This window comes from Eschscholzia californica, unplaced genomic scaffold (assembly GCF_041429995.1).
Source record: "Eschscholzia californica isolate CP2 unplaced genomic scaffold, dmEscCali1.0.p SCAF_6, whole genome shotgun sequence".
Taxonomy (NCBI): Eukaryota; Viridiplantae; Streptophyta; class Magnoliopsida; order Ranunculales; family Papaveraceae; genus Eschscholzia; species Eschscholzia californica.
Window position 1 is genome coordinate 15,291,647 of NW_028238483.1, and position 22,365 is coordinate 15,314,011.

General features: G+C 38.2%; 2 protein-coding genes across 2 annotated transcripts; both read left to right on the plus strand.

Moving 5' to 3' along the window:
• Positions 1–8,060: 8,060 nt before the first annotated feature.
• On the plus strand, positions 8,061–11,511 carry LOC147531937 (butanoate--CoA ligase AAE1-like). Its single transcript, XM_086648897.1, has 2 exons — positions 8,061–8,324; positions 10,036–11,511. The coding sequence occupies exons 1-2, from the start codon at positions 8,124–8,126 to the stop codon at positions 11,509–11,511; spliced, it is 1,677 nt and encodes a 558-aa protein (XP_086505023.1). The 5' UTR covers positions 8,061–8,123.
• Positions 11,512–15,753: 4,242 nt separating this feature from the next.
• Positions 15,754–20,339, plus strand: LOC147531938 (Alpha/Beta hydrolase fold-containing protein). The gene is made up of 8 exons (XM_086648094.1): positions 15,754–16,100; positions 16,546–16,872; positions 17,178–17,375; positions 17,506–17,778; positions 18,218–18,320; positions 18,496–18,614; positions 18,966–19,142; positions 19,244–20,339. The coding sequence occupies exons 2-8, from the start codon at positions 16,573–16,575 to the stop codon at positions 20,036–20,038; spliced, it is 1,965 nt and encodes a 654-aa protein (XP_086504220.1). The 5' UTR covers positions 15,754–16,100; positions 16,546–16,572; the 3' UTR covers positions 20,039–20,339.
• The last annotated feature ends 2,026 nt before the right edge of the window (positions 20,340–22,365 follow it).

Here is a 22,365-nt window from a genome sequence, read left to right on the forward strand (position 1 = left end):
GCCTATCGTTTTCTAGTGATAAATTCTTTCGTTGACAGCATAAATTCAAACCCGATTCTAGAATCAAGAGATGCTGAGTTCTTTGAAAACACTTTCCCTAGAAAGAGTGAGACTCTAAAAAGGAAAGACCCTGAGTCTAGTCGACCTTCCACTAGCTTAGATACTCCACTCTCAGATGATGACCCTAGAAGGAGTAAGAGAGCTAGGACAGAACACAGTTTCGGTCCTGACTTCCTCACTTACCTGACTGAAGATGAACCCCAAACATACAGTCAGGCAATGACTTCTCCAGATGCACCATTCTGGAAAGAAGCGGTAGTAAGTGAGATGGACTCCATAATACAAAACAAAACTTGGAAACTTGTTGATTTACCTCCAGGTTCTAAAACCATAGGAAGTAAATGGATTTTTAAAAGGAAACGAAAACCAGATGGCACAGTAGAAAAGTACAAAGCTAGGTTAGTAGCCAAAGGGTTCAGACAGAAAGAAGGACGTGACTTTTTTGACACTTATTCTCCTTTCACAAGGATCACTTCGATTAGAATTCTAATAGCAATCGCAGCAATCTACAACCTAGAGATACATCAAATGGATGTAAAAACTGCCTTTCTAAATGGTGAATTAGAAGAAGAGATCTACATGGACCAAGGGGTTTGTGGTCAAGGGGCTAGAGAACAAGGTTTGCAAACTCATTAAATCCCTATATGGTCTTAAACAAGCACCGAAACAATGGCAAGAAAATTTTGATCAAATAGTATTAGAGAATGGGTTCAAGATTAATGAGTCAGATAAATGTGTGTACACTAAATGTGTAAATGGGTGTTATGTGATTATATGTCTATATTTAGATGACATGTTAATCCTAGGCACTTCCTTAGAAATAATAAACCAAACTAAGGAACTTCTGGTTAAAAACTTTGAAATGAAAGACCTAGCACAAGCAGATGTAATTCTGGGGATAAAAGTAATAAGAAAACCTAAAGGGATTACCTTGAGTCAAACACACTATATCGAGTCTTTACTAAGGAAGTTTAATCAATTTGACTCCTCACCTACAAGAGTACCCATTGACCATTCCTTAGTCTTAAAGAAGAACAAGGGTGAGGCAGTATCCCAACTAGAGTACTCTAGGGTGATAGGAAGTCTTATGTACATAATGAACTGCACCAGACCAGACATTGCTTACGCGGTAAGCAGACTGAGCAGGTACACATGTAATCTTGGAAAAACCCACTGGGATGCACTAATTAAGGTACTAAGATACCTTAAATACACATTATCACACAGTTTACATTACTCGCGGTATCCTGCGGTTCTAGAAGGATACACAGATGCAAACTGGATTTCAGACTCAGAAGAATCCAAATCCACGAGTGGGTTTGTTTTTACATTAGCAGGAGCTGCAGTTGCTTGGAAATCATCCAAGCAAACCTGCATAGCAAGATCAACTATGGAATCAGAATTCATCGCAATTGATAAAGCCGCTGAAGAAGCTGAATGGATCCGAAGCTTCTTGGATGTTCCAATTTGGCCTAAACCATCAATTCTTATTCACTGTGACTCCACAGCTGCAATAGCTAAAGCTAAAAACAACATATACAACGGAAAGTCTAGACATATTCGCCGTAGGCATAACTCAATTAAGAAATTATTGGCTAATGGAGTAATTTCCATAGACTTTGTGAGATCTACGGAAAACTTGGCAGATCCTTTGACGAAAGGATTATCAAGAGATGTTGTAAATGTAACGTCGAGGGGGATGGGGCTAAAGCCCATATCAGAGTAAATCATCTATGACGGATACCCAATCTTGGAACTGGAGATCCCATGACCTTGGTTCAATGGGACAACTAAGTTGTAGATGAGAGCTTGTAAAGACTCAAGGGAGAAATCTCCTACCCATCCCTATGACAAAGAGAGTGTACCTGTTCAATGTGGGGGATGAGATCTATAGCTTGGGTATACCAAGTGGGGTGAAACAGGACACCCTTGATGGAGTCACCTATATGAGTGTGGAAGTGGGGCCGCTCTTATGAGAATTGGGCTATTCTCTAGAGCGCTCATGAATACTAGGATATGCTCATGGCCGATAACGAGCACAACCGAATGATCTTGACAGAAATCAGAGGACTTGTGTGTGAGGTTTTTCGACCGAGTCTACAAAACAGAAGTTCAGTTCAAGAACATCATGTTCACTGAACGACTAGTAGTCCCAACGAACCATCACAAAGCAAAGGTTCAAGTTATAACAACAACTTCGCTGATACACAAAGCCTCACACTCTTCTCTTCTATTCAGCTCTTCTAATTTCATTCATGTGGGGGATTGTTAGTAGTAGCGTTTGAATAAAATCTAATAACTACTTTTATTTGAGCTAAAGAGACTTTCACCCACAAACTACTTTGGATTGTTAGTATGATGCAGGGGCACCCGGCGTGGAGACTATTTCCATGACCGGACCCAGTCATGGACCAACCGGCCAGAGAGAGTAGATTTAGGAAGTCCTTATTTTAGTATGATTATTAGATAATTTAGGTTTAGGAAATTATGCTATTTTAATATTTCCAATAATTGGAAAGGTCCAGATTTGAGTCTAGTTATTTAGGCAGTTGCAGTATTTAATTATTTCGGAAGTCTAATTCAAGTCTATCTAGGAAAGTCCAGAATCCTATAAAAGGATATTTAGTTTGTCTATTATTCTCAGATTGAGAGAAAAACCCCATTGAAGTTTTAATAAAGTTGAGTATTTAGAGTTATTTGATCTTTATTTTCATTGTTCTTATTTAGTTATTCATCTCTTTTAATTCCGCTGCGTTTCTACATCAAGTGGTATCTAGAGCCATAATTTTTTTTTTTTTCTTTCTTTCTTCATCACTTTTATCATCATGGTTAATACTACTATCTCTACTACACCAACTAAGGAGAAAACACCAACCTTTTCCTCTGAATGGGACAACATTAAAGAAGGGCTATCTGCAGGTAAAAAGTTGGAAGAAGGTTTCAATGAGTACAAGAAGGAAACAACAGAAAAATTCGATAAAATTGATCAACGATTCGATCAACTCAATGACTCCATCAACATCATCTTCAAACAACTAGAAGGTATGTGTAAAAACCAAACTCCACCTCCCACCACTATCACACCTCAACAACCCTCACAACTACCGAATACCACCAACACCACCCGATTTCCACCTCTCGGTTTTCCTCCCGAGCCCACGACACCACTATTCGGTCACACCATTAGCAACCCCCTCCGGTTATCACACCACCCTTCATCACCTCCTATTCACAAAACACACCTTTTCAAACACCTACGTACCCCTCCTATACCCACACGTCAACACCACCATCGTTCTCCTTCCCCGAGCCAACTACAACACCACATCGACCACCACACGAAAGCCACTTCTCGGCCGACCACCACCTCCTCACCAACCCCCAAACCAACAACCGAAACATCACCAACCGAGCCCAACCAATCACCCCTTTAGGAACCATTACAACCTACCAAGACCCCCGTCTTCTTTACCCGTATACCCGATAACCTTCAATCCCTACCAACCAAACCGAAACCCACTCACCATACCAACACCATCACACCCACCACAACTTCCATACCGAAACACGATACACCCCCACGGTTCATGATCCAGTTACACCACCTCTACAACACCGCCGTCCACATGAAACCGAGACGACCATCAACCTCCCTCTCCAACCCGACAACACCACAAACCCACGTCACCGAGACCAACTCCACCCATTAAACCGAAACCGAGAACACAACTTCACCCATTCCCAAACCCGAGACCCTACCACTCCTATCAACCGTCCAATCAACCTACCACAACGACCCCCCTTGGTTGTCCAAACCACTCAAACCAAATGTGAACACCACACTCCACCAACCGACACCGAATGTCCAAACCCAAGTTCATCGTACCGTATTCGAATGGAAGTACCATCATATGATGGTTCGATAAATATTGAAGATTTCTTGGATTACGTCTCTAGACTCGAGATTGTTTTTGATGTTATGCAAGTTGAAAGTCCTGAACAGGTACGTTGCGTAACTGGTTATTTATCTAAAACTGCTCTTACTTGGTGGAAACAGGAATCTGAAAATCGTCGTTTATTACACCTACCTCCTATTTCTTCTTGGTTAGAATTGAAACCATTAATGTTCTCCCGTTTCCTCCCTCCGGATTATGAGAACCAATTTTGTGTTGATTATTTACGCTGTCGCCAAGGAAGACGTTCCGTTGAGGAATATGCTTCGGAATTCCAAAGACTAATTACAAGACTTAATCTCCCACATTCAGAGTCAATGAAAGTAGAAAAATTCAAGGACGGACTTCGGAATGATATTAAAGATTTGGTTAATTTAAGAGCTTTTAATTCAGTTTCTGAATGTATTAGTGTAGCTCGGTCTTTTGAATCAGATTCACGTTCCATTTTCCGAGGACACAGTACGAGAAGTCAAGCAGTTCGAACTCTACCGGATGAATTAGATCAATCCAAACAGGCGGCGGACGGTACTAAATCACTAGCAGATAATCCTTATAAAAAACCTCCACCAGTTAAGTGTTATCGTTGTTTTGAAACAAGCCACTATTCTAATGCTTGCCCCTCTCGCGGTAAAGCAAATATTGTAGAAAAGAAATCAGATTCCGATTCAGATGAAGATCAATTGGAACGAATTAACACTATTCCAGACAACGGTGATCGGGTTATGTTACTCACTCGGAGAGTTCTTTTCACACCTTTCAAGAGGAATTTATCTCAACAAAAGAATTTGTTCGTTACACGGGGAACAGTATTGAATAAAGTGTGTACTATTGTGATTGACAATGGTTGTGTAGAGAATTAAATTTCTACAAAGCTGGTCAATTTCTTGGGTATTCCTACAATGATTAAATCAAACCCGTATAAAACTGCTTGGATTCAGTCGGGTACTACTACACGGGTTGATCACATGTGTACTATTAATCTTTCTATTGGTTCTTCTTATTTGTCTACAGTTAATTGTGATGTCACCGATATGGATTTATGCCACATCATATTAGGACGACCATGGCAATCAGATGTTGATGCCACTTACCGTGGTCGTTTGAATGTTTATGAATTTCCATGGAAGAAGAAGATCGTGACGTTATTGCCAATTGAAGATGGATCGGAGGAACTACATTCTCGTCACAAACGGTTCGGGACGAACCTCTTGAGGGAAGGGGATGCTGATGCAGGGGCACCCGGCGTGGAGACTATTTCCATGACCGGACCCGGTCATGGACCAACCGGCCAGAGAGAGTAGATTTAGGAAGTCCTTATTTTAGTATGATTATTAGATAATTTAGGTTTAGGAAATTATGCTATTTTAATATTTCCAATAATTGGAAAGGTCCAGATTTGAGTCTAGTTATTTAGGCAGTTGCAGTATTTAATTATTTAGGAAGTCTAATTCAAGTCTATCTAGGAAAGTCCAGAATCCTATAAAAGGATATCTAGTTTGTCTATTATTCTCAGATTGAGAGAAAAACCCCATTGAAGTTTTAATAAAGTTGAGTATTTAGATTTATTTGATCTTTATTTTCATTGTTCTTATTTAGTTATTCATCTCTTTTAATTCCGCTGCGTTTTTACATCATAGTAGTAGTGTTTTGTCCCACATTTCTCAAAGAGAAAAACAAGCTTGTGTTTATAAGGAGAAAGTTGGGTGTAAAGGGGTGTGGCCCTTGGGGTTACAATAGTGGTCTCCGGAGGAGAGACCCATCACTTTTTAGAGGTACCCTTACCTTAAGCACACTTACATTTATCTCTTTCACACCCTCGCGGGTCGGGTCACCGTCCAACCCGACCCGACCCAACCCGGAACCCGGACTAGGTCTAGGTCTCGGTCTAGGTCTAGGTCTCGGTCTAGGTCTCGGTCTAGGTCTACGTCTAGGTCTAGGTCTTGGTCTCGGTCTCGGTCTTGGTCTTGATCTCGGTCTTGGTCTCGGTCTTGGTCTACCAGAGAAATGCCATATTTTTTTTCTCTGACCTTTTCCTCCCACTACTGGCTAGTGGAAAGAGTCCAGTGCCTTAATTTTCTCTGACTTCTTCTTCCACTACTGGCTAGTGGAATTAGTCCAAGTACGTGGGTACTGGATACTTTTTCTCCACCGTTGGATCAAAACAACCAAAGGTCTTCTGATCTGGTTTCGTACTCTATAAATAGGCTCCCAGAAGGAAAAATAGACAGAAATAATTCGTCCTCTATCTCTCTCTCAGTTTTTTCTCTTCTCTCTGTATTCAAGTTCTGTCAAGATCAGGAGATCAAAATTGAAGTTTGCTTCTTCAATTTCTGATAAGGAATAGTTGAATCCTAGGGGACTACGTTCAAATACTGCAAAAGCAATACCAAATTCTACGGTAGCAGGGGCGTTTAAAGTCTTCAGGAAAGCGAGTTAAACTTGTGCCTCTGTTCCACCATTACTATACTACAGTCTATTTGCAGGTTCATTCTCTCTGGTTGGTTCGATTACTACTTGATTAAACTCTGCAAAAAGATAAGTGATTTACTTACACTTACTGTTTATTGCTCATTTAAATTCTGCTTTTACTATTTGGTTTTTAATATTACTAGGGTATATCCCGTGCCCTAAGGCACGGACACTAGTATCAATCAAATGGTAAGAACTTTATTATTATATTTTATTGAGAGAGAGAGATTTTTATTAGTTATTATTTTTTTGTTTCATTTCTCTTAAATTAGTTTTTATTTTATTAAAAGATAGAGATTTTGATTTCTTTTTTCAACCCATGAAATTTATTTTGTTTCTTTTTTTCTTCAATTTGTTATTTTATTTATAAGAAGGAAACGATTATTGTTTTTTAAATAGGTAACTTTATTTCTACGAATGACTATATTTTAAATTTTGAGAAGGGTTTCTTGACAATATACATAATTAAATAAGGATGTTTGTCCCAGTTATCGTTTTCCCTTCTTTTTATTATATAGATTTTTAATAACAAAAAGCTCATATTCTAAAGGCTCCCCAACAAGACTTTCTTAAGACACCTTTTATCAAACACTTTAAACTTGAATTGTACATGCAAAACTGTAGATTTTCTTTCCCATTGGAAAAACAAACTTTCACATCCAAATAATTTCCCACATAACAAACGAACCCTATAATTATTATTACTTATGTGGCATGATTATTTGATTTTAATATAGTGGCTATCTTGAAGATTTAGGAAAAGGTGTTTTTATTGAGAGAAATATTAAAAACGCCCAATTGGATAACAAGAGATTATCATATTAACTACCCTACATCATCTTAGAGATCTAAATTAAATTTTGCATTAACAAGAGTTCATAAAAGAAAAATCTAATAAAAAGTTTGTGGCAACCAAAATTTCTCTAAGATTACATATTTCACTGGAGATACTCTGAGGGAAGATTATAAGACATAAATTATTTTCTTTTTTAAATTAGAAATCTAGGAATTGATCGATCGGTTAAGGGTATTGAAATATGACTTGTTAAAACTGATAAAAAATTTATGTCTTACCATTTGCCCAAAGAATCTTATCATAATTAATATGGAAATACTATAATATTTTGATTCCAGAATTTGTATAGGTCAAAACCAACTATTATATATCCAAGGGTAGATGGTAAAACATAAATTTATTTCATTTTTTAACTTAGAAATCTAATAATCTATATATTCACAAAGAGAATCAGAATATTAACTAGGTAAAACTGGGAAGAAAATTTATGCTTTACTATGTACCCCAAAGACCCTATTATAATTAATAGGGAAAGATAATCTTTTGTTTTGATCTAGATATTGTAATGATAAACTTACCTACTTTGTTGGAACTTTTTTCTCTCAATTTTTCTATTATACCCCTTCTAGATAAAGATTTTGCATGGTAGGTTAGTCTGTAGATGTAATCTAGTTTGGGGTATTACTGGAAAATAAATTTGTTACCAAACATTTAACCTCATGTACTTAGTATTATAAGAACAAAGTTTTTGTGGTTCTTTCTATCAAGTTTGAGTTTCTCTCTGTTTTAGCTCTGAAGAAATTCAATAATCCAAAGAGATTTGTTGTTTGTAAAATCTGAAATCAATGGAGGGTGTGATTCAATGCTCAGCAAACTATGTTCCTTTGACACCGATTAGCTTCTTGGAAAGATCGGCCATTGTTTACGGAGAGAAAACTTCTATTGTCTATGGCAATACAGTGAAGTTTACATGGAAACAAACTCGAGATAGATGTGTTAAGCTTGCTTCTGGTCTTTCACAGATTGGGATTTCTCGTGGCGATGTTGTAAGTTTAAGTTTATTTGTTTATCAGTACCTTGATCATTTTTGTTGGTTCCGCTCCTTGGTGTAAAATGGGTCTGGCTGGCCTAGCCCATCCAAGCACGCTGGACCGAGCGCTGATCATCCAATATGATTGCCCGCCCAGCCTGAGCGGGGAATACCGTGTAGTCTTACACAGGCAGCCCACGAAAACCTTAACAAGCCTAGGCTAATGGCTAAAGACCCAACCTGCCCGCTGCATGTTCACCCCGCAGTGCTGTGCATAGTGCTTTGGCAGGCCAATGCGAAACTTGAGACGGGGCCCTTAATGAAATAAAAAAGAATCAAAACAATTTAAGGTAAAAATAATGTCATAAGATAATTAAATTATTTTGTGCAAATGTGTGTATTCGTATTATTTCCACAACTAATTTTAATTCGAAAGTATTCAAAATTTATTTATTATAACTATAAATGAATTGAAAACACAATTTGATTGAGTACTGAAGTGGAATAATTACATAAAAAAAGTATTACTTGATGAAGATAAATTTATATAACAAACTTAATTAGTTTTTGCTTATAGACAAACAAAAAAACAATGTTCATATATTTTTGTTTGTTGAAATCAATATTCATACTTGATAGCATAGCCTAAGAGTAAATCCAATGTGGCTGGGCTGGAGCTCCCGAATCATATTTGGGACCCAGTCCAGCCCTTGGGTGCTCCAACCCGGGAGTCCGGGTTGGGGGGTTCCCAGGCCCAAATGTGACACGGTCACAATTGGGTGGATTCCTTTTTTGTTTTAAAAAAATATATTTATAATCTAATCTTTTTAGAAAAAAAAATAATTGTTTTAAAATTCTTCCTTTTCAATTCTTTCTCTAATTAATTTTATTATCTTTTTAAAATTCTGTATCTCTCTCTAGAATAATATTAAATTTTTATTTTATATTTTAAATTAGTAATTTATAGTTGAAAATTGAAATCAAAAGACTGCACACGTACATCACACACATATAATTTGGATGTGAGTTGTACTAGTAGATGGAGTGACAAAGAGAGAGATGAAGCAAAAGTCAGACCAAGAGAAAGAAAAAATATATCCATATATAGAGAGAGAAAGACAATGATAAAGGAGGAGGGTTAAAGAGATTGGACCTTTGACAATGGCAAATCTCCTCTAGAACTCTAAATCAGAACATTTTGTTGCGGTCCACATTATAAAAGGTGGGCCTTATTATGGCGTAAAGCAGCTTTAGCTACTTACATTCTATTCCTTGTATTGTGGTGTCGAAAATGTGAAACATAAAAAAAATGTCATCCGAGATACTTCAACCCGAGATCTATTGTGAGCGACATCGACACATAGTGTCTGCACCAATTAAGCCAATTGTCAGCACTAAATTAAACTTGGAGTTAAAACTATAAGTTTCTAATCAACGTTACTAAAAATTGGGGCCCTAGGTAGAGGGGGCCAGTGTAGTCTATCCGCTTGCGCCCTTGCAGCCTAAGCTTGGTTCAGGTTGCGAGTCAGCTCGGGCTTGTCTTAGGTTGCGGGCTAGCCCAACCCGCTAAAATGATAAGCCAAACCGGGTCTATTTTAAATGGGCCTGGTTCAGGGAGCACGCACCCACCTTACACCAATAGTTCCTTTGATTTTCATGGTTTTCTTTATACCTCTCTTTCTAACTCTAAAACTTCATGTGTTATGTACTTGAAATGGATTGAGCAGGTAGCAGTATTGGCACCGAATGTTCCAGCAATGTATGAACTTCATTTCGGAGTACCAATGGCTGGAGCTGTTATTTGTGCACTCAACATTCGTCATGACGCTGCCATGTTATCTTTCCTCTTGAAGCACTCAGAAGCTAAAGTCCTCCTTGTCGACTACCAATACATTCAACTCGCTCGTGAAGCCATTGACCTTCTCACCCGCAAAAATAATACCAAGCCACCACTTTTGGTGCTAATTGCTGAATCTGATAAACCATCATCCCCTATTACCAAAACTGATTCTGATTTGGAGAATTATTTAGAATATGAGAATCTCATTGTTACAGGAAAACAAGATTTCGAGGTTATAAGACCAAATGATGAAAGTGAACCGATATCTCTAAGTTATACTTCTGGGACAACATCAAGTCCTAAAGGTGTTGTTTATCACCATAGAGGTGCTTATCTTAGTGCTCTCGGAAATGTTCTTCTCGCCAAAATGCCTGCTTCAGCTGTGTACTTATGGACGGCGCCCATGTTTCACTGTAATGGGTGGGGCCTTATATGGGGAATGGCGGCTCAAGGTGGGACTAATATTTGTATAAGAAATGTCACTGCTCAAGTGATCTTCGATAACATAGTTCTCCATAAGGTAACCAACCTTGGTGGTGCACCAACCGTCTTGAACATGATCATCAATGCACCTATTACCATCAAAAAGAAACTTCCTTTCACTGTGAGACTAGTGACAGGTACTGCTCCACCACCTCCACAGATACTTCTAAAGATAGAAGAAATGGGTTTTCGTATAACCCATGCTTATGGTTTAACTGAAACATATGGTCCAATAACAACTCGCGAGTGGAATCCCGAGTGGGACTTATTACCTCCTTATGAACGCGCTAAGCTTATGGCCCGTCAAGGATTACAGTATGTTATGATGGAGGAAGTTGACGTTAAAGATCCGATTACCATGAAAAGTGTCCCTGCCGATGCAAAAACAATGGGTGAAGTTTTTTTCAGAGGTAACACTGTAATGTCTGGTTACCTTAAGAATCTTAAAGCAACAGAAGAAGCTTTCAAAGGTGGGTGGCTTCGAACTGGTGACCTAGCTGTGAGACATCCAGATGGTAACATAGAGGTAAAAGATCGATCGAAGGATATTATTATATCAGGTGGAGAGAATATCAGTACAATAGAAGTCGAATCGGTTCTGTTTACTCATCCAGCAATTCTTGAGGCAGCTGTTGTAGGACGACCAGATGATCATTGGGGAGAAACACCTTGTGCGTTTGTGAAGCTGAAAGAAGGACAAAATGTCAAAGCTGACGAGATAATCAAGTATTGTAGGGATCACTTATCTCATTATATGGCTCCTCGAACTGTTGTTTTCGAAGATCTTCCGAAGACGTCAACTGGGAAGGTATTGAAGAATGAACTTAAGAAGAAGGCAAAGGCCATAAGAAGCCTTACTAAAATGAATAGCAAACTTTAATCATGCTACGAGATTAAATACACATTCGTTCAATAATGTCTCTATTCACGCTACGAGTTTAAATACACATTAGTCCAAAAATGATTTCTTGATAAGCTAAATATGAAATCAGGATTTCTCAATTGCATTAATTTTATCTTATTGTATGATTTTAAGTTACTTTGCATCATTGGAATGGGAGACATTATTGGACTTATTCTTTTTCTCAATTAAACTACAACTTCTACCACTTTACTATCTTATTTCTCAAACCCTAGATGGACGAGGAAGATAAAAGCCCTCAATCTCTGAAGGAAGTTTTTCCGGACGTTTATATTGTAGGAATTAAAGATGATATTGATGAGGCAAAACCCTAACTTTTATTATTTTATTTTGTATTTTTTTTTGTAGTTTGAAAGAATCGGAAAAGATTTCATGAGCAAAACTCGAAGTAAAAGAGACGTCTACCAGAATTTTATGGAAACCCCACGGAAATTTACTATTCCCTCCGTCCCAAATTAAGAGTCCATTATTCCTTTTTTGGATGTCCTAAATTAAAAGTCTCATTCCTTTTTTATCACATAAAATTCCTTACTTTTTCATAAATATCCTTTCTTATATGTTTCCAATATATGGTGCATTAATTAAGTTAATTAAGACATTTGATTATTTCCAATACAAAAACTTGTTTTTCAATGAACAAATCCGTTCTTTTTGGATTAATCAAGTGCGAAATTAATATGGTTACATGTATTTCTAGAATGAAAATTGTAATCTTTGAATTACTTTAGAAAAAACTATCAAATAAATAAGGGCAAACATGGAAGAAGAGAAAAGATGAAAATAAGTTGGATTCTCAATGTGGGACTCTTAATCTGGGACGGAGGGAGTACTTTTTCTAGGGTTTCCCATGAAACTATAAGCAAATTTATTGTAATTTACCACAAAATTTTCAAAGTAAATTTCAATTCCGTATTTTTATATTTTGAAATCTTACTTATATATTCTTTGCAATGCTCTTATAGAGCAGCCAATTTAACTCACAAACATCATCATTTGGAGTTTGCAACATACTTTTAAGAACTGAATTTCCTTATCTAGGTGAACTCTTTATGACGGAGAGGGTATGATACTCTTACTTACGCATCCTATACGTTTTTATACATTGTATGAACTAAGTGAAAACTTTCTATAATTTTGCAATTTTTCGAGTTAAGAGAGTTAGTTGTTGGGTGTTGCACGGAGAATGTGAAGCTAAATTTTTTCGTCCTAGGTAAACGATCTGGAAAAAACAAAAGAAGGATGGCAAGGGATCATTCAGTTTTCTAAGGTGTTCTAGGGGCGGCACATATGCAAGTCACAAGGCGAAGAATTTCAAATCCAACAAATACCCCGCAAAAAAGAAATGCACAAGTTACTCAAAGTGTGATTGCCCTTTTTCTATTGGAGTAAAATGTTTGTAACACGAAAAGTGAGCGTTGAAGTGTTAAACGGACGTCACAACCACCCGCTAGCTCAGAATTTCACAGGTCATGCATTTGTTTCCTTGTTGAAGGAGGATAAACGAGAACTTGTCAGGGAACTTACAAACAGTGGAGTGCACCCCAAAGCACTTTTGTTGCTTCTCTAACAACATAACCCAGAAAGTCTTGCTTGATAACTCTATACAACGAGAAGAAAAAGTTGAGAGAAATCAGAGTAAAGGAAGGTCAGCATTAGAACAATTTATGAGATTGTCAACTGAATACCACTATCTCGTAAAGTATAGATGCGAGGAGAACTTTGATCAAGTGAAAGATCTGCTTTTTGCTCATCCAAAGTGCATAGATCTTGCTCAATGTTTCCCTCAGATATTGATCCTTGACTGCACGTACAAGACAAATTGGTATACGACTTCAGGCCGTCTGCACAACTTCAACATGATAATCGTTCACAATATCATGTATTTTATGTCTAAGGAACCTATAGAACACGATTGGAGCTCCAACTAATGGTGGTTGTTGTTGATGATGATGAAGATGATCATCATGAAGAAAATCAATGGGTGATTGTTATTGTTGATGAAGATGATTATGAAGTTAAGAATGATGATGAAGATGATCATGGTGAAGAAAATCAATGAGTAATTTTTGTTGTCAGTGGCGTGGCTGAGATTTAGGGGGCCCGGTGCGAAAATTTATCTGGGGCCCTTCATATAATGTGAATTAAAGAAGTATTCCTATAGCAAATAAGTACGATTTTGAAAATCTTGTTAAAATGAATATTTTTGGTAGTAGAAATTAATAAGAAGACAGGGAAAAAAGATGCATTTAGAAGAAGAGGACATGCAACTCTATTGTAGTTAGTATCTAAGATGGAGATAAAAGATAAGAGAACTAGGATGACTCAAAGAGGAACAAGTGAACAACAAAAATAGAGAGAGGGAGATGGATGGGGCCTTTAGAATATATAAGACCATGAAATTTCTAAAAACATTGGGCTTTGTATGGTGGTAGGGGTCCGTAACAATTAAACCCTATAAAACAACTAAAAAAAAAAGTTAGTTTCATGTTGAAGAGCCTCGAACCCGTGCTCTCTACTGCTCAAGACCCACTTACTCACCAACTAAGCTGCTAAATTTGCTCTGTTGTATTATGACATCAGTTGTAATAAGTAGATGACGAACCTTTAGCCTGAGGAAGAATGGGGCCCCTTGGTAGAGGGGGGCCCGGTGCGACGGCACCGGTTGCACCCCCTCTCCCACGCCCCTGTTTGTTGTTGATGAAGATGAGTATGAAGTTAAGATGACGATGATGAAGATGATCATGGTGAAGAAAATCAAAGGGTGATTGTTGTTGTTGATGATGATTATGACGTTACGTTGGATGATGATGAAGATAATCATGGTAAAGAAAATAAATAGGTGATTGTTGTTCTTAATGAAGAATTATAAAGTTAAGGTGATGATGATGATGATAAAGATGATCATGTGAAGAAAACTAATGGGTTGTTGATTACGAAGTCAACAGAAGTTAATTAATAAAATCTAGAGAGAGAAAGTACGCAAGGGTGTTTTGGGAAGAAGAATATTGACCCTAACAGAAATTTGACGGAGTTAAAAGAAAGGGACCCAATTTTTAATTTACAAAAAATGGAGAGCCAAAAATGAAGCCGGTCATAAACTAGGGGCAAAAAGGAAATAACCCATAACCGTACTAGGTTTGAATGATTTTTTTAACTGCAAAAATACCCTACTGACTTGGGTTTTAAAGTGTTTTACTTCATTTTTGCAAATGATTTTCACCTACATTCAACCCAAACAAAGAAACAATTCATCAGTAAGAGTAAAACATTCTAATGCTCAAGTCAATTAAGTGTGCAGGTTTAGAAATTAATCGATTTTGAGATAAAGACTCATCAGATATTACCCTCCAAACGACCATACCCACGTGGCTATCATCAAGGTTGATGACTAATTGTGGCATCATCTCAACCGTCATCTGTCGCGGTCATCTACACCTTTATAATCATATTAGGTTTGCCTTAGTAGGTGATCGATGGGCATCATCTCAACCGTCATCTGTTGCGGTCAAATTTCCCATGCGTCATTTAGAAAAAAATCGAAGGGGCGAAAATATCATTTCTAATGCAGAGAGAGGATCTCCTACCCATTTCTTGTGCTATGATGGAATTTTGGCGCAAGCTATATAGTGAAAAGGAGAAAATAATATCTTTGTAGCTTACGCTCCATATTCAATGTTTTTTTAGGTTGAAGGTCTTAGTGCAAGCCTCTATGAATCAACTCAAAGATACGTGTGAATAACTATAATCCACAAACCTGTGCAAACTTATGCAATCACTCCAACTTTACTGTGGAGCTAAAAGAACATCTTACACCTTTCGTGACAAAAGAAGATTTGGTCGAGAAAAAGCTAACCAATGTTTCCAAATGTAGAGTAGCACGATAAAAAAAAAAATCTCCCCGAAGTCCTAAAAGAACATCCCAGCTGACTAGAACCCCCATTCTAAATCTTACATGTGTTGCACATGTAGAAGTTAGGTTTGGAAAAGTCAAGTTTGAGGCGACAAAGCAAAAGAATGTAAGTGTACGTTCATTGATTTACTTTTAGGCCTCCCCCACATAACTTTTGGACTAGCAACTTATTTTTGTTTTGACTTCGAATCCTTCCAATGTCCAATCCATCGACATTAAAAATTTGGACCTTTTAAACAAAGGCTCTAAAAAAGTCGGAGTTAAAAGAGGGTGATTAGTGAGTACTTGTTAAAAAGGAGGGGCTATTAGTAAATAGTAAATAACCAGAAGGTATTAAAAGGTGGTTTTCGGATCTTCTTCAGTTTGCTTTTGCTTCGAGTGGCCGTTGTCGTGGTCTCTAGTAAATTCACGCGTTAGGAAACCTCCTCCTTTCTTCTTCTTCTTCTTCTTTCTTTCTTCTTCTTCTTCTTTCTTTCTTCTTCTTCTTCTTCTTCTTTAAATCTCAAAGAAACACAAAACGAAAATCCCATTAGAATTATATTATCCCTTGATTTTCGAGATTTCATTCTTAGATCTCTCTCTCTCTCTCTTATAGACGAAGGAAAAAGAATTCTATTCTGTAATTCATTCTTCACAGGTTCGTAGATCTCTCTCTCTCTCCCCAAAACATTTTGTGATTTAGGGTTTTTTGTAACCACGTTTGGGTTGTTTTATAAATCTCATGTTTTGGTGTTATTATGGTTTATTTGTTCAATTTCATTCATTCTACATATGTAGCTTGTATTGATTTTGTATTTGAGATATTATCTCCCTTGGAAAGTTCAAATTTTTAGTCTTTTTTCGCTCTCAGTAATAGAGGAATTAGGAATGATTTATTTGCCCTAGTTGCTGGTTCTTGTATGGGTTCTTGGATTTGTTCCTCTTCTTCTTCAGTGATTGAGTAGTTCATAAGAAACGTATCTTTAAGCTTATTGTAGAAAGAAAGAAACCCGAAACTCGATTTTGTTGCAAAAATAGGAATTAGAAATCTGAATAGCTCCTTCCCTTTGAAGTGATACACTCTAACTTTACTTTATTTACAGGAATTTTTGTTCATTGGATGCAAAGCAATGGCAACAGCAAGCATGGCAACTGCAGCTGGTGCAGCTGCACTATTATATTATACTTTAAACCGTAAACTACAGAGTTATCGAACAGGAAAAGAGGATGGGGAGAATGGTGGAGAAGTTACTACAGCTCTTAATGTTGCCGGGAGTCGAGTTTCACGAAGACCTATACAAGCACCAGCGACATGGTTTGAGACGATTTCAACTTTGTCGGAGACCCTGAGATTTACTTATTCTGAAACTTTGGGCAAGTGGCCTATTGGAGATTTGGCTTTTGGAATCAGCTTTCTCTTAAAGAGGCAGGTATAAGCTCTTGCTTTTAGTGTGTTTTCTGTAAACAAGTTTATATTTCTTAAGATATACTGAATATAAAGGTTCACGTCTATCGGAACTTAAAGTTGGGTATAATTTTATTGTCGTCAAAGATGTGCTTGTATATCACTGTGTCAATAACCTTGAGCTTCTAGTTTGATCCTTGATGGATCCTTATGGGAGTACTTTTTCATTGGTTGAACTGTGAAGTTGCATACGGCTCTTCACTTGATTTTTTGTACATTATGGAAGAATTTATGAGTGTGATGCTATGCTATTTTCATTTCACTTTGCAGGGGCAGTTACATGTTGCCAGTGTGTTCGGTGGGAAAGATAGTGTGCAACTTAAAGGATATGAAATATCTGTTGAGCTAAAATCACTCCTGAGATTGTTGACTCTGTGCTGGCATTTCTCGAAAAAACCATTTCCCATGTTTTTAGAGGAGACGGGCTTCTCAGAAGAAGATGTCCTTCTTCAGGAACCTAAAGCAGGGGTAAGTCCTGTATTTCTTAAACAATGTTGATACCAAACATAGTACGGTTTACTTTTTTTTTTATTATTTAGGTTGTTAACTTGTTATCGTGTAGTACCTAATGGACTATTTTGGTTTGGTTCTTGTGTAGATTTTGAAACCAGCTTTTACTGTTCTGGTTGACAAAAATACAGAATGTATTCTTTTACTGATCCGAGGAACTCATAGCATTAAGGATACTTTAACAGCTGCTACTGGTGCAATCGTTCCGTTTCATCACACTGTTGTACATGAAGGAGGAGTCAGCAATTTAGTTTTAGGCTATGCACACTGTGGAATGGTTGCAGCTGCAAGGTGGATTGCTAAGCTCGCAACTCCTTGTCTTATTGAAGCACTTCATAAATTTCCAGATTACAAAGTCAAGGTATAAAACAATTTTGTCAAACTATGGTAATTTTGGTAGTTACCTGAGCAGATTGTCGTTTTTGTTGTTCTTTTCTTGGTGTTCCATTGCTGCTGTAGGAGAGTACCCTAAATCTGCCGGTATAATAAAAATAAGCTGCGTAGTTTTTTCACAAGGATTGTGACCTGCTGAAATGTATAATGAATACTACTTAGAAACTTCGAACTCTATGGATGTTAGGGAATTAATATTTCTTAACCCTTAAACATGTAATATAACTTCCCTTGTTACCTTATCCTAGTCTCCCAATTGTCCGTCTTCCGCTCGGCCAGTGTAAAACTGTGAATTGTGAATGTAAACATGATATTCCGCATTACATTATCTATGTCTGAATAAATAAGAAGAGAGTTTCAGCAACTTCCTTTAAAACTTATATGAGTTTTCTCTTGATTTCTTGTAGATTGTCGGACATTCACTGGGTGGAGGCACTGCAGCAATTTTAACATATATAATGCGTGAGCAGAAGGAATTCTCGACAACTACTTGTGTTACATTTGCTACAGGTTAGTATTGGTTCTGTAAGTTATAAGGTTTGACAAGAAGTTCTTTGGACTTCTGATTCCTTACCTCTCTTTAGTTGTGTTAACTACTAATTACGATTCCCAACTTCTTTGAGACGCCAATTTGGTGCCTACTTCAACGAAATGTTTCTGACTGCTCAAAATTTTGACCATGTAGGTGCTTGTATGACTTGGGAGTTGGCTGAATCCGGAAATGAATTCGTTACTTCAGTTATAAATGGAGCTGATTTAGTACCTACATTCTCAGCTGCATCAGTAGATGATTTGAGATCTGAGGTTCTATTCTTTATCTTTGTTCTTACTTTAATAAGTTATTCCCGTCAATATAAATGTATTTTGAAATGATATTGAAGATCCACCAGAAGTTCATATTCTGAGCATGGGCAGGAGTTTGTCTTCGACATTTCATTTTATTACCCTGCAAAAGTGCATTTAACAGTCTAAACTTGTTGATGTTACTCCGACTCTTTGCCCTAGAATGTGTGTGTGTGTGTGTGTGTGTGTGTGTGTGTGTTCTTTGTGGCTTTCAGCTTTCGGTGCTCTACGATCTCATTCTGAAACTAACATTATTACATGACATCAGTTTCCTATGTTTCTTCTTCCTTATTTATGAATACCCTTGTGCAGGTGACAGCATCTGCTTGGCTGAATGATCTAAGAAATCAGATTGAGCAGACAAGAATACTAAGCTCAGTATATCGTTCTGCATCAGCCTTGGGATCTCGTCTTCCTTCGATTGCCAGTGCCAAGGCAAAAGTTGCTGGGGCAGGAGCGATTCTACGGCCCGTCTCCAATGGGACACAAGTAAGGCTATACAGTAATTAAGCAATTTATAGCATTATCCTATTAATTTGATAAAAAGAAAACTACCACCTTTTCGTATTGATCATCTTTCGCTAAATTAGGTTGTGATGAAAAGAGCACGCAGTGTAGCTCACGCTGCTTGGACCAGTCCAAGCATGAATTTATCTTCATGGTCATGCATGGGAGCTCGCCATCGATCGTCCACAACTGTTTATCGAGATAAGGAAGAAAATGAGAACTCAACAGAGCCTCTAAACACCACAACTGAACCAGTTGAACCTCTTCTAATATCTCATGAAACAATTAATACATCCGAAACTATTGAAATTCCGGTATCAACATCTGAAGGCATCGAGTGGACTACACAAGCAGAATGTTCTTATTCAGACGACGATGATAGGGAGAATCAGATGGAACATGGTAGTCGTGAAAATTATATGACGGAATTTGAGTTGTGGCAACAACTCGAGCAGGAACTCAACGAACAAGAAGAGGAAGAAGAATCGAATATTGTGGAGGAAACGAGAGAACACGAAGAAACAGCTATTGCGGAGGCCACAGGAATTACAACTGAAAGCTCCCTACCGAACGCTAATGAAGCACATCGGTTTTACCCTCCCGGAAAAATCATGCATATCGTCACCTTCCCAGAGGAGGTCGAGGCTGTAACAGGTGACACTGATATAAACCCAAGCAACACAACGTCTCATGAAACAATAGCAACAGAAAAGATTGGGATCTTTCTGACATCAAGATCGTTGTACAGTAAACTGAGGCTCTCACAGACAATGATCAGTGATCACTTAATGCCTGTTTATAGAAGACAAATGGAGCAGTTAATTTTATTACTTGACAAAGAAAGCAACACTGATGCTTCAATTACTGGAACTAGCTAGTGAATAGGGGGGATAGTCTTTAGCATTAGGGGAGACATGCTTTTAGTCTTAGCTTCGAAATGGCTCTTGAGTCATATGATGAGGTAAACGGAAGATTTGCGACTGTTTTGAAGTGTTATATTCGAAGCAAAATAGTCACGTATGCGGAAGCCGTGTTTTGGCTGTGTGTAGATCCAGTTTCGCTGTTGTAAGCTGTGAAATTGGAGGATAGTTCTTCATTGTTAATGTTATTACTTTTTTCTTGTTTTTACTTTTACATGATTTGGTTTATATAAATGAATGAGAATTTCTTTCTGAGACAGTATGAGAAGGAAAATTTGATACTTGGACCAAAATCAGCTTCTAAGAGTAAAAGCTGAGAGATAGATGGATGAAGAAGGGGGGGGGGGGGGGGGGGGGGGGGGGGCGTGGAGAGCAACACATAATTCCTTCGCATTTTTTGCCCTATTTCCTCTTTACAAGTCTGTTTTACAGTTGATGTGGAATTAAGTTTAGCACTTAATCACACATGGTAAAATTGTTTGCTCAACTACTGTTTGCTATAGTTTCAAATAACAAGTTGAATCAATAGTTAGCGGAAAATTAAAATAAAACCGAGTTTCTCTCTCAAAAAAACAAATAATAACTCAAAAAGTGAAGCTAGATCAACCTTGTCCAGTAAAAGTCTTCGAACATTATAGAAAAATTAGTTAAGAAATAAAAGCAACACAAACTAATTCATCTTCACTACCAAAATTAAATCGCCCTCTAAGTTAGGGTTGGGAAAACGGTCCGAGACCCCGGGATCCGGCCCGAACCGTTAGCGACCGCTAACCGGAGCCAACCCGAGCCGGGCTTACCCGGGCCGATGGCTCGGGCTTATAGGGTCGGGACTCGGACAGGCTCTCAAATCCAAGTCCCGACCCGAAAAGCCCGTCCGAGTCCGAGCCCGATTAAAAAGCCCAAAATATCGCCCGATAGAAGAGCCCGATAGGTAGCCCGACAGTTTGCCCGACAAGATCCCCGTGTCATTATTTAATCCAATGGCCGAGATAGGGCGGCCCTTCAAATCATATCTTAGCCGTTGGATTAAATCAACCACGGCTATAAAAACCCTCTCGTTTCAGAAACGAACCCTAATCTACCACCCTTCTCTCTCTCTTTCCGCCTCCACCTCTCTCTCTCTTAACAAGGAACCCGCTGGAACCCGCTCGGGCAGCCGGGCTCGGACGGGCTACGGGCTCCTATTGTGTGTGTTGGGTCCGGCCTGATCCGCCCGACTACCAATTGCGGGCTCGGCTTATCCGAGCCCAATCCGCCCGAGTCCGGCTCATAGTTGCCCGAGCTCGTCCGAACCCGCCCGATTCCCACCCCTACTCTAAGTTAATTAGGGTCAAAATTTGATTCCCTAAGGTATGTATGGTTGGAATTTTTGGACGAATAATAAGATTACATTTATAAAATTAACGTTTATTTTCTAATATTTGAATTTTATCTCTGATAATTGTGTCTTTAATAAAAATAGACCGCGGCTTTCGGAATAAAAAACAAATCTCCGGTCATAAAGAATTAGTCAATAAAAATTGATTTAGAAGACATATTCTTCTTTTAATCCAAAAATTGACTTGATCAGATATTGCCCCCTAATCTTCATCTTTTCTCTCCCTTTCTCTATCTTTCTCTCTCTCTCCCTCGTTCTCTCTCTCGTTCTCTCTATCTCTCTCCCTTTCTTTCTCTCTCTCTCTCTCTCTCTCTCTCTCTCTCTCTCTCTCTCTCTCTCTCTCTCTCTCTCTCTCTCCATCTCACTATCTCTTTCGCTCTCACTGACTATCTCTTTGTCGTTCCCACTCTAGATTTCTCTCCCTTTCATTGTAGATCACTCTCATATCTCTCATTGTAGACATATCTCTCTATATATTACTTTCTCTTTTTCTCTCTCGTAGTTTATATCACTCTTTCACGCAGTCTCTACCTCGGCCACTCTCTCTTGCGGTATGTATAGATCTCTCTGTAGATATCATAGAGTTCATGGCCAAGAAAAGTTTTGTAGTCACGAAATATTTGTGGCCACAAAAATGGTCATGGCCACGAAATCCTCGAGGGGTTCACCAAAAACCCTCCTCGAGGTCCGATTCTGGTGAAGGGAAGACTTCCCTCCGCCAGAACAGTGTTTGTGTGTGTTAGAGAGAAAAACAATGAGAGGTCGATCAAGAAACAATGAGAGATTGAAAGAACAACAGTGAGAGACATAGGTAGTGAGAGCAACAGAGACAAATAGTGAGAAAGACAAAGAGAGGGAGACCGAGAGAGAGGGTAACAGTAGGTGAGAAAGGAGAAGAGAGGAGAGA

Excerpts from the sequence above, each read along its gene's own strand:
- LOC147531937 (XM_086648897.1), top strand. The coding sequence starts at position 8,124 with ATGGAGGGTGTGATTCAATGCTCAGCAAACTATGTTCCTTTGACACCG. Across the intron at positions 8,325-10,035 it reads GGATTTCTCGTGGCGATGTT|GTAGCAGTATTGGCACCGAA; the intron begins GTAAGTTTAAGT and ends TGGATTGAGCAG.
- LOC147531938 (XM_086648094.1), top strand. The coding sequence starts at position 16,573 with ATGGCAACAGCAAGCATGGCAACTGCAGCTGGTGCAGCTGCACTATTA. Across the intron at positions 16,873-17,177 it reads GCTTTCTCTTAAAGAGGCAG|GGGCAGTTACATGTTGCCAG; the intron begins GTATAAGCTCTT and ends TTCACTTTGCAG. Across the intron at positions 18,321-18,495 it reads TTGTGTTACATTTGCTACAG|GTGCTTGTATGACTTGGGAG; the intron begins GTTAGTATTGGT and ends TTGACCATGTAG.